The sequence below is a fragment of the Cydia splendana genome, chromosome 14, assembly GCF_910591565.1.
Source record: "Cydia splendana chromosome 14, ilCydSple1.2, whole genome shotgun sequence".
In the NCBI taxonomy this organism is placed as follows: domain Eukaryota; kingdom Metazoa; phylum Arthropoda; class Insecta; order Lepidoptera; family Tortricidae; genus Cydia; species Cydia splendana.
The window spans coordinates 14,335,192-14,349,608 of NC_085973.1; the positions used below are offsets into that span (position 1 = coordinate 14,335,192).

General features: G+C 36.2%; 1 protein-coding gene across 1 annotated transcript in view; it reads right to left on the bottom strand.

Moving 5' to 3' along the window:
• LOC134796911 (organic solute transporter alpha-like protein 2) overlaps positions 1-14,417 on the bottom strand; it is a 32,792-nt gene that overhangs the window by 2,503 nt on the left and 15,872 nt on the right. The window contains exons 3-7 of the mRNA XM_063769111.1: positions 11,520-11,668; positions 10,586-10,672; positions 8,284-8,380; positions 3,040-3,201; positions 1,418-1,502 (exon numbers count right to left, since the gene is read on the bottom strand). Of these exons, the coding sequence (XP_063625181.1) occupies positions 1,418-1,502; positions 3,040-3,201; positions 8,284-8,380; positions 10,586-10,672; positions 11,520-11,668 (580 nt within the window). The remainder of the gene's footprint in view (positions 1-1,417; positions 1,503-3,039; positions 3,202-8,283; positions 8,381-10,585; positions 10,673-11,519; positions 11,669-14,417) is intronic.

Consider the following 14,417-nt stretch of genomic DNA (forward strand, 5'->3'; position numbering starts at 1 on the left):
GTTTATACTTGTCTAAGAATTTAACAAATCGTTTAGATATTACACGTTCTAATATTTTTGATAAAGATGGCAAGATAGCGATTGGGCGATAGTTATTAATACAACTCTTATCACCACCTTTGTGGATTGGTTTGATGAGAGCTATTTTTAGAATTTTGGGAAAAACGCCTGTATAAATGCACAAGTTGAAGAGGTGGGTCAGTGGAGGGGTCAAGATTTTTTTTATGTTGTTTTATAAAAGAACAAGGGATTTTGTCAATACCAGTAGCGCAGTCATTTCTGAGAGTCATTATAATGCTATCAATTTCGGCTTCGTCCGTATCAGTTAATACAAAGGAGTTAGAGTTTATTACACGGTAAGGGGTCGTATTCTGAGAGGTAGGCAATTGAGAATAACAATTTGTGTTTTCTGCGAGCGTTTTACCTATATTCGCAAAAAAATTGTTTGCTGTATTGACTGTCTGCCGAGCGTCTATAGCGTCAGCTATAAGCGCTTGAGACGTCGACCTCATATTACTCATACTTGTTACGTTTTTGATGACTTTCCATAATTTCTTTTTATCGTGTCCTGCTTTTATTATTTGTTGTTCGCAAGGCAGTGTCTGAAGAATCAATTCTAGGATCTTTAATGGGCAATCGTGGCAGAGGAACAGTTCCAGTGTACTGCCGACCTAGCCAAGGTGACAATCGCTATCGCTACGACAACGAAACGCTTTGTGTCTCTCATAACACTCTTCCATATTAGTGCGACAGTGACAATTGCGTTTCGATACCTACGAAGCGTAAGCGATTGGCATGTTCGCGTTCGCGGCGACACAATCAATGTAACCGCTAAATATTGCTAAATGTGGTTATAAGCAATTAGTTCTAACAAACTGAAGCGCGTGGAAAGCAACTGTTTATGGTCACCATCCTAATGTAGTCACTGGTCAGTGACGGAAAGAAGAAAAAAAACCGGGCAAGTGCGAGTCGGACTCGCGCACGAAGGGTTCCGTACCATAATGCAAAAAAAAAAAAACAAAAAAAAAGCAAAAAAAAAACGGTCACCCATCCAAATAAGTACTGACCACTCCCGACGTTGCTTAACTTTGGTCAAAAATCACGTTTGTTGTATGGGAGCCCCATTTAAATCTTTATTTTATTCTGTTTTTAGTATTTGTTGTTATAGCGGCAACAGAAATACATCATCTGTGAAAATTTCAACTGTCTAGCTATCACGGTTCGTGAGATACAGCTTGGTGACAGACGGACGGACGGACGGACGGACGGACGGACGGACGGACGGACGGACGGACGGACGGACAGCGAAGTCTTAGTAATAGGGTCCCGTTTTACCCTTTGGGTACGGAACCCTAAAAAGATATGCATCCCATATAAATATAATTCCATATAATTTAAATTTTCAACTGGTACTTACAATCAGAAACCACAGTTGGATTCAACGGCAATAGGCAAGGCAGGTGTGCTGTCGTTGGGATGATCTTGGCGAGTCCGCATTGAACCTAAATAAATAAATTCAATTAGGTAATAAACAAAGAACAGTATGACTTTTGAATAATTTTACGGTTTAGACTCACTTGTTTTAGTCACTCCGCAGTACGCGATACACGGCCGTCGTGAACGCTGCTCGCACTGTTAGTGCTTGAGAAAGGAGACCTAGGCTCTTCGAAACATGTCGCGCGAGTGACTAGTCTAAACCGTAAAATTATTCAATGTTAGTATGTCTCACAACAGTTTAAATTCGACTATGACTTTTGCTTCTCCAGATATATCATTACTGAGTTATCAACTGTATAAGTAGTATAAGGGCTTCTGAAGATTCGAGTTTAAAAGTCGATACAGTGAAGTATCGGCTCGGTACTAACACTATCAACTGAACATATACTTACCTTAAATTTATTTATTTATTTATTTATTTAAACTTTATTGCACAAAAGAAAACTTATCGTACAAAAGGCGGACTTAATGCCAAAAGCATTCTCTACCAGTCAACCTTAAGGCAAAGCAGAGAGATTGTGGGCGGTGCAACTGCTACTACTACTAACAAAATTTAATATAAGGACGCAACGCTAATTTAAAGAATTTTAACATACATACGCAAGTACATCAAAATATACACGATACATATAATATAAATATACAAATAATAAAAATATAAATATACATATATATATATATATATATACCTAACATTAAATATATACAATAAAATATATAACTTATATAACTAAAACTAGGAATCCTTCATTCTACCAGCAAAGAAAGCACGTAACGATTTCTTAAAAGCGAACTTGTTTGGGGCATTTTTAATACTAAGGGGGAGTCGGTTCCAAAGGCGCGCTGCCTGCACGCAGAACGAATCTGACATAAAGCCAGTGCGATGTGGAGGGATGGATAAGGACATATTGCCAGAAGAGCGAAGCTGACGGTTGCGAGAAACGCCGTAGTATTGAAAGAGGGACCTGAGGTATACAGGAGAGTGTGGATCGTTGAGGACAGAGTATAGAGTGCACAGCATGCGAACACTGCGTCGTTGACGGATGGGAAGCCAGCCAAGCTGGGAGCGGTAAGAGGAGACATGATCGTATTTACGCAGACAAAAAATGAAACGAATGCAGTTATTGAGAAGGCGATCCAACTTATTGAGAAGTTCTTCAGTTAGGTCAGGATAACACACATCACCATAATCAATTATAGGTAGAATTAGAGTGTTTATAAGGAGAATTTTAGTCTTGATAGGCAAAAAGTGCTTTAGCTTATTTAGTGAATGAAGAGAACCCATAACTTTTCGGCTGACCTCAGAAACCTGCGCTTTCCAATCCAACGAACTGTCAAGCATAATGCCTAGGTCCTTAACACTGTGACTAAATTGTATTGGTGATCCGTTAAAGTTTACTGGTGCAATAGTGTCAAAGTCCAGTCTGGCCACCTGTCGAGAACCGCCAATGACGATGGCCAATAAATCGTAGTAATAAGGTTTATTCGCGGTCATTTATTTGTGTTGAGGAAGATATATACAGAGTAAGATAATATATATACCTTCACAATGATAAGCACGAACTGTAGGGCCAGGAAGCGGGGCCTCGGTCTGCCGCCCGTAGCTTCAGCAGCTCGAAGACACATCATGATGCCCCAAATACCAGAAAGTATGGACGCTGCCACCAGGGGTTGGAAATACATGTAGTTCTTCAGATAGATAGACTGAAATGCAAAAAAATAGCCGTGAAATAAAACTGCCGTAGGTATATTGTAAGAGGTACGTACGAACTTATTAAATAGAACTCTGATTTGGACAAACTTAATAGGAATCGGGAAACAATTAAATAGGTAAGTTAAAAAAAAAGGCAAAACTAAAACGTAGAGTTATGAACTTATGATCAACTACCTACATAATTTGCGCTATATTACGCATTACATTTTTTAAATAATAGGTACATTTCCACTTTCTATTAATTGTTCGAAACAAATCCGGAAAAAGTTACGCGAGCGACCGCATCGCAATCACAAATCACAACATTACAAAACCGCGTGGTTCGCTCGAGTGGAAAACTGGCAATCTGGCATTGCCGTAACTGTATACTGGGGGCTTCAAATTGGGTTGATAGATACTATTTTGTTAGGATTATAAGCTAATTACATAGTTATTAGTTATAGTAAACCAATATTGATAACACAATTTCAACATCTGCGATCGCAAATGGGTCAAAACTATTTTAGTCGCTATGAGTTACACGTCATTTCTGTGTACATCATAAAATAAATGCACTTTTTTAAAATAAAAGCCTCATTTTCTTGCCAAACCCTTATAGACATCTTCAAACCTTCTACTTCTTTAGATTAGTATGATTAAAGCTTTAGTCAAAAGTACCTACTCAAATCGTAAACTTTTATATTGTTTAAAGAAAATACGCCGGTTTTCCCGACCCACATAGTTTCTTTTGCCCACTTGACTGCTAGTGTGACTAAGAAAATAGAGCTTACTGCCAAAATCTGAACCTGCATATTCGAGCGATAGAGAGGCTGTAGGTAGATAACGAAATTGGCCCTTTGCTTTATTGTATATATTATTCCTGATTTGTCGTCGTTCTTCGTAGGATCATTGCTGTAGGGCTGTAGGTAACCACTAGTAATGAGTATAAATATAAATGAGTAGTTATGTGGTCTTTAGTGGTTTGATTATGGGCTAACTATAAATTAAGCAAATTACAATTACACGGTGTATGCACAAATGTGGGTTACACATAATTTCGACATTTACTATGGCAATTCCGAAGGCTGTTGTAGGTTTTTACTCAACTGTCAGTACATATGTTACTATGTTAGTAGTTCACCCGAAGTATTGACTTTATTTTATTTATTCATTAGAATAAAAAGAGCCAATTAAATAATTATAATACCTAACTCCGGTACACAACATTTAGTTTGACTGTGAAGTCAGGTATCAGTCATAATAGAGACCTAAAATAGTTTAGGTCTCTACCTACTGCAGAATATTAGGAATCATTAATTACCCATTAAACCAAATAATATGGCTCCTATGCTGCCCCCTATAGTTCATGCACGGGGCCATGTAGTTGAAAAGATCGATTATATAATGTCATTTTAATTAATGACTTCTGTTTGACGAACGTCACACGAACCTAGCCGCCGCCATACAATAGTTATTTGTTTTACAAAGTTGTTGTTTAACCGCTCGTGCTAATATTGATACCCGAGCAACCGAAAGATTCCAAAATTAAACCACGAGCGTAGCGAGTGGTTCGAAAAATGTGGAATCTTTTGCGTTGCGAGTGTTTCAAAGGACGAGGGTTAAACAGAATTTGCCCCCGTGTAACACAAAATTTTTCACCACACCAACCCGAACAAATATTAAATGTAAAATATCAAACATAATCAAATCCAAATGAATGTTATTAAATATTTATCATCCAAACACATCATTTGAAAGTCAATTCTACCAGCAAACATAAGAAAACAACTCAAAATTTGCATTTGATTACTTTGCCTCCCATGTAAATAAAATACAACTTTGCTATCAGTTTTTGAAGTGCAAAGTAAGCCTTTCCGAGCTGGTGTGGTGAAAATGAAATTACACTCTTATTTTAAAACGGCATTCTAAAATAAAATTGCCATAATAGTAGGAGATCCCACATATGGTCGACCTTCACCATTTTCACCAATCTGTCTGACGGATGAAACTATGAAAATATGAAAGAAAATATGTTCCAGAACATAAATAAATAGGGTTGCCTAAAAAAATATGGTCAAGGCTATTTTTAATAAATTTTTGAAAAAAGTTTTTTTTTGCACATATTTAATTACACAAACGGGTCTACCGCGATATAATTTCATTGTTTGGAATTAAAGGTAAAAACAATGAAATTATATCGCGGTAGACCCATTTGTGTAATTAAATATGTGTACAAAACGCGAGAGTTAAAAGTTTTTTTTCGGCAAATTTCACCGATTTGTCTGACGAACGAAATAAGTTTCAATGGAAAGTATACAACTTGTACAACATAAATCAATTAGGTTGCCTATCTTTTTCCGGTCACTATTACAGTGGCATCCGTTTATTATGACTCCGCTTATTATGACGTATTTACTGTGCGAAGTTTGGTTTTCATATAAAATTCTTTGTAACAAAGTCGGATAAGATGACTTCGCTTATAGTGTGACAAACCGCTTACTATAAATCCTATATGCATGAAATTATGTCCGGTTATACTGACACATTCGGTGGTTTTCGTGGCCGTTCCCACGTCTTTCCCTGGGAGAACGTTTGGTGCGCGCATGGTGTTCAGATTGTTTTAGTTTTGATTCTCAGTAACAAGTTAATAATTGGTACAAGGTTAATAAAACTCATCTCACACAACGGAATTTCACATTAATTCGGAAAAAATAACAAAAATAAGAAGAAAATCAACTATGCTTTTATATGACATCCGCTTAATATGACGTGTTTGTCACTTCCCTTCGATGTCATTATAAGCGGATTCTACTGTATGTGGTTGCCGTGTTTAAAGAGGTGATTTTATATCGATAATTGCACTCATCTGTCTGACGCTTGAATTATACATCAAAATGATGGTAATTTTTTTGCTAATACAATGGCATAGGGTTGCCTGCGAAAATCCGGTCACAAATAAGTGTTGCCAGGCTTTTAATTAAAATAAGAAGGGAAGACTTTTAGCAATAACTCATAAACGGCTTAACTGATCAAGTTTGTTTTAATTTTATTTGATTTAGTTTTGTAAGCATTATTTTCATGATTTTTTTCATATTTTTTGGACAGATGATTCAAAAGTTAGAAGGAAAAACCTTGTTTTTTCTTTCTAAACCATTATTTCCGAAATTATTCACTTTATCAAGAAATATTGTTTAAAGACCCCTATTTATTTTGAAAGGCCTATCCAACGACACCCCACACTATAAGGCTAAAACGATAAAAAAATTGTCACATACATTTTGTTTCTTTCAAAGCGATTATTTCCGAAAATATTCACTTGATCAAAAAATGATCTTCTTAAACCCCTATTCATTTTGAAAGACCTTTCCAAGAACATCCCACACCATAGGGTTGACACGAAAAAAAAAATCCTCACGTACATTTTGTTTCTTTCGAGGCGATTATTTCCTAAAATATTCACTTTATCAAAAAATGTTTTTTTGAAGAACCCTATTTATTTTAAAACTCATATCAAATGACAACATAGGTATCAAACGAAAAAAAAGAAAAAAAATGTATGTGACCATTTTTTTCGCTTCAACCCTAGAGTGTGACATGTCGTTGGATAGATCTTTTGAAATAAATACGGTTTTTTAGAAAATATTTTATGATAAAGTGAATATTTTAGGAAATAATCGCCTCGAAAAAACAAAATGTACGTAAGGATTTTTTTTTATTGTCAACCCTATGGTGTTGGATGTTGTTGGAAAGGTCTTTCAAAATGAATAGGGGTTTTAGAACAACATTTTTTGATTAAGTGAATATTTTCGGAAATAATCGCTTTAAAAGAAACAAAATGTGTGACAATTTTTTTTATCGTTTCAACCTTATAGTGTGGGGTGTCGTTGGATAGGCCTTTCAAAATAAATAGGGGTCTTTAAACAATATTTCTTGATAAAGTGAATCATTTCGGAAATAATCGTTTAGAAAAAAAAGGTTTTTCCTTCTATCTTTTGAATCATCTGTCCAAAAATATGAAAAAATCATGAAAATAGTGCTTACAAAACTCAATCATATAAAATTAAAACAAACTTGATCAGTTAAGCCGTTTATGAGTTATCGCTAATAGTCTTCCCTTCTTATTTTAATTAAAAGCCTGGCAACCCTTATTTGTGACCGGATTTTCGCAGGCAACACTATGCCATTGTATTTGCAATAAAATTACCATCATTTTGATGTATAATTCAAGCGTCAGACATATGAGTGCAATTATCGATATAAAATCACCTCTTTAAACACGGCAACCACATAATAGTGACCGGAAAAAGATAGGCAACCTGATTTTCGTTGTACAAGTTGTATACTTCCCATTGAAACTTATTTCGTTCGTCAGACAAATCAGTGAAATTTTCCGAAAAAAATTTTTTTCAAAAATTTATTAAAAATAGCCTTGACCATATTTCTTTAGGCAACCCTATTTATTTATGTTCTGGTACATATTTTCTTTCATATTTTCATAGTTTCATCCGTCAGACAGATTGGTGAAGGTCGACCATTTATGTGGGATCACCTACTATAATCATTCAAGTAATAAATACATATCTTATGTCTGGTACTAGATTTCTTCTACTCGCTCTATTTTCTTTTAAATTCAATTTTAGCAACGTAATCTAGTACCAGCCAGACATAGATATAGGTATATGTTCGGTAAATAATTGCATGTGGTTATAAATTAAGAGCATAACTTAGATTTTTTGGGAGCGGCTTTATTGGCGGCGGGTTCGTGTTCGTGTGACTCAAAAGTTCAAAGTTCATTGACATTATCTTTGTGCATCGGATCATCATCATTATCATCATCATCATCATCATCATCATCATCATATCAGCCAGAGGACGTCCACTGCTGGACATAGGCCTCCCCCAAAGAGTGCCACAATGACCGGTCTTGCGCCACCCGCATCCAGCGGACTCCCGCGACCTTTACCAGGTCGTCAGTCCACCTTGTGGGGGGTCTACCCACGCTGCGCCTTCCGGTATGTGGTCGCCACCTCGCCACTCGAGCATCGGATATTTTTCCCTAAATTACGTCAATTTCTAGTATAAAAGATACTTACAAGGTCCTCAGATCGGAATATCAGTATGGTTATGTAGATCAGGCCCTGTATGATCGGCACTTGCAGCAGCAGGTACTGTAGCCATTTGAAATGCTTCCTGAAACGTAAATATTACTATTTTAGAATTTTTATTAATTAAGTACCTAACAAGGGTACGTCTACTTGTACAGTCGCCATCAGATATATCGGAGCTACTAGCTAACGCCTTGACCAGTGTTGGCCGAACGTTAATTTAGTACGACGATTACAGTTTAGGTACCGTTCAATTTGGTTAATGGCCTATAATGGTTAATTGCATTAACGTTTCGGTCAACACTGGCCTTGACAATAAAGACGTGTTCAGATATTTGTGGGCGCCTTGGTCGCTCCGATATATCTAATGGCGACTGTACTTATTTATACACATTGCATAGATTATGACAGAGATTGTTAAGATTTTGATGAAGATACTTGAGGGGCTGGCAGAATTTTTATTTTTACTATTGTTATTTTCTTATGGAACCCTCTTACAAGTGGTCTCATGTGGTACCTATCAAAAAATATTAGTATTTTGTCCAAGCAGGAGATAAGAACGGCAAGGTTTTACGAATCAAGCAGAAAGCCAAATTGAGAAACTTTTGCTCAATTTGGCTCAAAACATTTATAGAGTTAGACCAAGAGAAGTCTGCAACGATTTTGATAGCACACGCAGTGCAAGTGTTATTTATACGTCATAATTTCATAGAAGTCTGACGTTCAAAATAACACTTGCACTGCGTATGCTATCAAAATCGTTGCAGACTTTTCTTGGTCTATCTCCCTCTACGCATATCTATTCGTGACTCTTTTATCACAAAAATCACAAGTTATCTTTTAAAGGCGATTTGTGGCAAGGTCTATAGAGCCCTTTAACCGGCGAAATTAATGACATTATGACAGGAATGTCGTGCATTTCCCCAGTGTTAAGGTAAAGGCCGAACCGCACCCTTAATTACATTTGACCCTGAAGGCTTGTAATAATTGACTTCGAAAGTAAAGTGCTATCCATTTACATACTTCCTGGAATCATCAGTTAATAAACCATTACAGGCCCATTTATTTTTCCTTTCGGAATCGGCCATATTTTAAAGATATTAATTAAGTGATACCTACTGCTTGTATACTATTTATATTGACTTACATTTTTACATGTTTCTGTTTAGCCCGATGGTTGACTGGTAGATAATGCCATTAGGCATTAAATCCGCCGTTTGTATACTATTTTGTGTATTTTGTGCAATAAAGTTTGGAAATAAATAAATAAAAACGATATTTTTATGTTGAATGAAGTAAGTAGGTACACCTATATCGTACTGCTTGCATAAGGCATCACGTTTAAAGGGCACCAAAGTTTCAGCCAACAAGTGATACTCGATTTAAAAAGAAAAAAAGGTTTTGAAGTTTTTGGATAAAAAAGTCTTTGAAGAAAGCTATGACCAATTATAAAATTCGTAATATTCCAACTGTTACAAGTTACAATGAACATAAAACCAAACAGCATTATTTGTTTACTTATATCAAGTTATATCACCATGTTATCAGTTATGGACTGGTGGTATTTTTATGACGAAAACTCCATCATTAGTTCACAATATAGGTAAGTTAAAAGTGACGATAAAAGTGACAATTAGCCTGATGACCAATTTGTCTCCAAGGCACTTCGCTTGTAAAAGTGATTGCTCAGGGGATAGCAAGCAAAGTCCTTAATGAAATTATTAGACGCATAAAGTAGATTGATGGCGAAGGCAGGGTGTGTACATACGTGTCAAGAATCCTAGCAGCTGTGTCCACATATAGCGTAACATGTGCGAAAATAATTATAGAAAGTTACGGACCAAGGACTAGCTCTACGGTACAAGACAATCAAGAGGAAAGATGTCAGGGTATATTATCCACAATCTCTCAACTTTGCCTTAAGGTTAACTGGCAGATAATGCCTTATGGCATTAAGTGCGCCTTTTGTAATGTAATTAATAATTTAAATAAATAAATTATTATTTAAACAAACTTATGTTCCTATGGTTGGACCGGGCGCTTGTATAGATACTTAGTTAGCTGCACCCAGTAACTATCAGTAAGTACCTATACCTTCCTATGTTTTGAAGTCAGTACCAAGCCTGATGATGATGAATGTGTCCGTTCATGCATTAATGTTAGCAGCCCATGGTGGTATAAAAAGTATAATCCGAAATGAGGCTCCATTATCCTTAACCTTCTACAACAGAAGAGAAAGCTGTTTTTTTTATGTGTGTGTCTATCATATAAACAGTAAAATTGCACTTACGGTTGCAGTTTTGGCCGAGGGATGACGCAACAAGGCCAGAAGCAGCACGGCAGCACTCGCGTCTCGAGCTGTGCGCCTTCAGATCGTCTGCCGACAAATGACAACACAAGTTACACCATTCTTTATTCAAGTAGATTTACCAAGCCCTTTATAATCATCAGTTGATGTACCTCTATTCCATTTCTATCTAATTTCCAAGAAATAGAATTGTATAAGTGATACACTAGTTGTCAACTATTAATACTATTATTTAGAATTAGCCAATCAAGTACTAGGATTTTTTTAACTTACAAACATCATCTTGATGATGATTTTGATTAGCGTCAATTGAGAGCAAGAGTGATGATTGGCAATTATGCACTTTGTGCTGGTTGATAAAGTCGTCAATAGGTGATGAAATTGTTAAGGTAGAATAAGTCACAGACGAGTGGGTATCTAGGATAGGAATCAGTCGCGTTACCTCATAGGTAATTAGACTAATTAGAGCATCATACTTTATATCCAACTTGTAACCGCTATGAATATCCGACACCCGTTAAATACATCCAGTGTAAATATATTACCTCCATGATACTTTATTCGGTAAGGATACAAATTAAGATATTATAATTAAGGATGGTACCGATGGCAGCGTTAAGACTAATGATGAATACTGCATATTGCAAATCTATATAACTATATGTTGACCCGATAAATCATCAGTGATGATCAACAAAGCATGTAGACAGTGACGCATTATCGCTCCTAAAAGTCAAAGTTACCCAACATCACAGCATCGCGACAGCGCCTCTGACAGTAGCTGTGCGTAAAGTACCACTAACGCAAATAATGCCACGTTGATACCAACTTTAAATTCTCTAATAGATTAAATTGCCTCCACACATTACCTCCTCTGAAAGTGAAAAACAGGGAGTACAAAGAACATAAAGGTTACCTAACGATCAGCTCCGGACCGCCGCATTCGGCAACCACAATGCAGTAGAAGTGGTACAGGCCCAGCATCACAGCCTCCTGTGACAACGCCTCTGACAGTAGCTGCGCCCGTGGTACCACTAGCGCGAAGAATGCTGACAGCGATACCACCTGTAAGAGGTTAACATGTTAGCAGTGTTGCGACGTTGCATTGCTTAATATTTTTACAGGACCGCGAATTCCTGCTTATTATTATTTCTTCCTGCTTATCTTATCAATAAATCCGTGTATTTTCAGGTTTAAAATCCTATGCCAAGCTAGAATGAAGTATAGTGAGACTCCACAGTCAAACTAAATGTAGTTTTGTGGAGCATTGTCCTTACAAAAAAGTTGTAACTTCTTGTATAATAAATAACTATAATAACTATAATAAAATAAATGAAATTTATGCAACGAAGCACACCAGGAGCTAGATTCGCCAGTAACTAGGCACCCCAAACTTAAAATAAATTATATTCACGTATAAAAAGAATTCATTTTAGTATAAGGTGGCTAGTTATTGAAGGCTGGCCAGTTATTGAAACCTTATACTAAAATGAATGCAGTTTATAGGTGAATAGAATTCATTTTTAGTTTAGGGTGGCCAGTTACTGGCGAATTACCCTATTCAGATTTAACAACATGTTACGGTTTTGATTTTATATTGATATGACTTTGAAGATATTTCACGCTTTGACTACTTTAGTGCAAGCGAAATGATGTGAAAGTCGTGCATGAGATGCCCGCCAATAGAGATGGGTAAGTACCCGGGTAAATACCCGATATTTACCTACCCGCGGGTAAATACGCGGGTATTTTCGTTTTTCTTCTAAATTTAATGAGTTTAATGGTATGTGAGATTAAATAAGATTAATTTAAGTATTTTTTTATAATGTTACATAAAATGTATGTTCAAACTAATTACGAAAAGGTTGCTATGAGGTGAAGTTCGATTTTAATATATCAGTACAATTATGAAAATCGTGTAAAATCATTCCCTGGCTTCCGGAAATGTTTTAAAACGCTTTTAATATACATTAGAAAGATGAAAATAAAGACTACTTATGAATGATAATAAAAAAAAATTGTGCAGTATCACAAAGAGCTCATAAGTCAAATACAGTTAGTTTTAGGACAAAAATGTATATAACCTTTTTTGTAGAAAATTATGTCTACTTTAGTTTGTACATACAACACTTTTCGATATTAATGACAGATTTAAAGAAATATGAAAAAGTTCTATTTTACCCCCCTCCCCCCAACAACACCCCCCGCTGACCGAAGTTGGAATGTGTATTATCAACGTATAAGTACGATAATTTACTCAAATCTAAAAAATAATCTTATGACGGCCTTTTTTTAATATTTATCAAAATTGCACTAAAAATTCCTTAGTAACAACTGCAGGTTTCACTAAACCATTTCATTTTAAATGACACACAATAATTACAACCATTAACTCGGTTTATATCTCCACTTTAACACAAATCGACATGTGCATCAAGAAATGAATCTACCCGTCCATTTGGGTAGATACGGGTATATACCGGGTAGATGGGTATTTACCGGGTATTTACCTGGGTGGGTAAATTGGGTAAATACCCGCGACCCATCTCTACCCGCCAATCACCAAGACGGTCGTCATGGTCGTATCAAAACCAAAACCAGTTCAAAACTTTGTTGAATCTGTTTCGAGCTCCAGGGACCGTAGCTGCGTAGTCGCGTAGCCATGGTGACAGTCGGTAACACATTGAGTGCCGGGAACCCGCTCGGCTGTGTTCGTAGTATTGTATTTATTGACCGTCAAACAAAAAATTATCCGATTCTCCCCGGTCTACCCTAGTCGTTTTCCTCTACAAAGCGGGAAAACGCTGGGATCGGCTACAAGCGTAGCGCTGCGATAACGTTGACAGTGAATGTTTCGATAACCGCCAATCGAAAAGTAAAAATGAACAAAAAAGTCATATCACTCAGGTACCTTAGCTACTCCAGAGTGTTTTCTATAAAATATTGTCACTTATAGATGGTCAAGCAAATCTTGTCAGTAGAAAAAGGCGCGAAATTCAAATTTTCTATGGGACGATATCCTTTCGCGCCTACATTTTTCAAATATGCCGCCTTTTTCTACTGACAAGATCTGCTTGACCCAGTATAGTTAATGCTAGCAGGAAATATTTAGGTTTATTGACTTTATTGATAAGCAGTTAACAAGTAGGTACGTATATATTATGTAGTATGTAAGCAATGTGTACCTAAGAAAAAATATATGAGTACCTAATAGCGTGTGGATTAAGGGGGCCTCTATTGTTTCCCAAATAGTTTTAAGTCATAATGTATTGTTTGTCCGAATTTTCGTTAGTCATAATTGGTTTTTCTCAGAAACGCGTCACTTTTCAGGATTGCCATAAAACAAACCTAACCTATCCTAACCTATATATAGAATAACCTTATGAAAATCCGTTTTATGACTAACGATAATATGACAAACAATACACTATGACTTAAAACTTTATGGGAAACAAAGGGACCCCGGATTAAGGGTATGTAATTCAAATTACTTACGCATGCAACCCTCGAGAGAACTATAGGTAAGTACCTACACAGTTGAATTTACCTACATTTTATAAATGTCATGTAATTAATTATAACCACAATATTTAATGCTAATTAGCAGCTATCATGAATAATTATTGTCGTGCGTGTTCAAACAATAGTGAATGCTGCAAATCCCACGCGGAGGTTTTGGTCAAGCACATTCAAGTCAAGGTTGACTACTGTATTAAGGGGTTTATTTAATGTACATAATATTAATAACTAACAAGGGTAGCCTTCAATCGGCTTTGTCCCTTTGGTTTTAATTTTAAGAGTAGAATATAGAGAA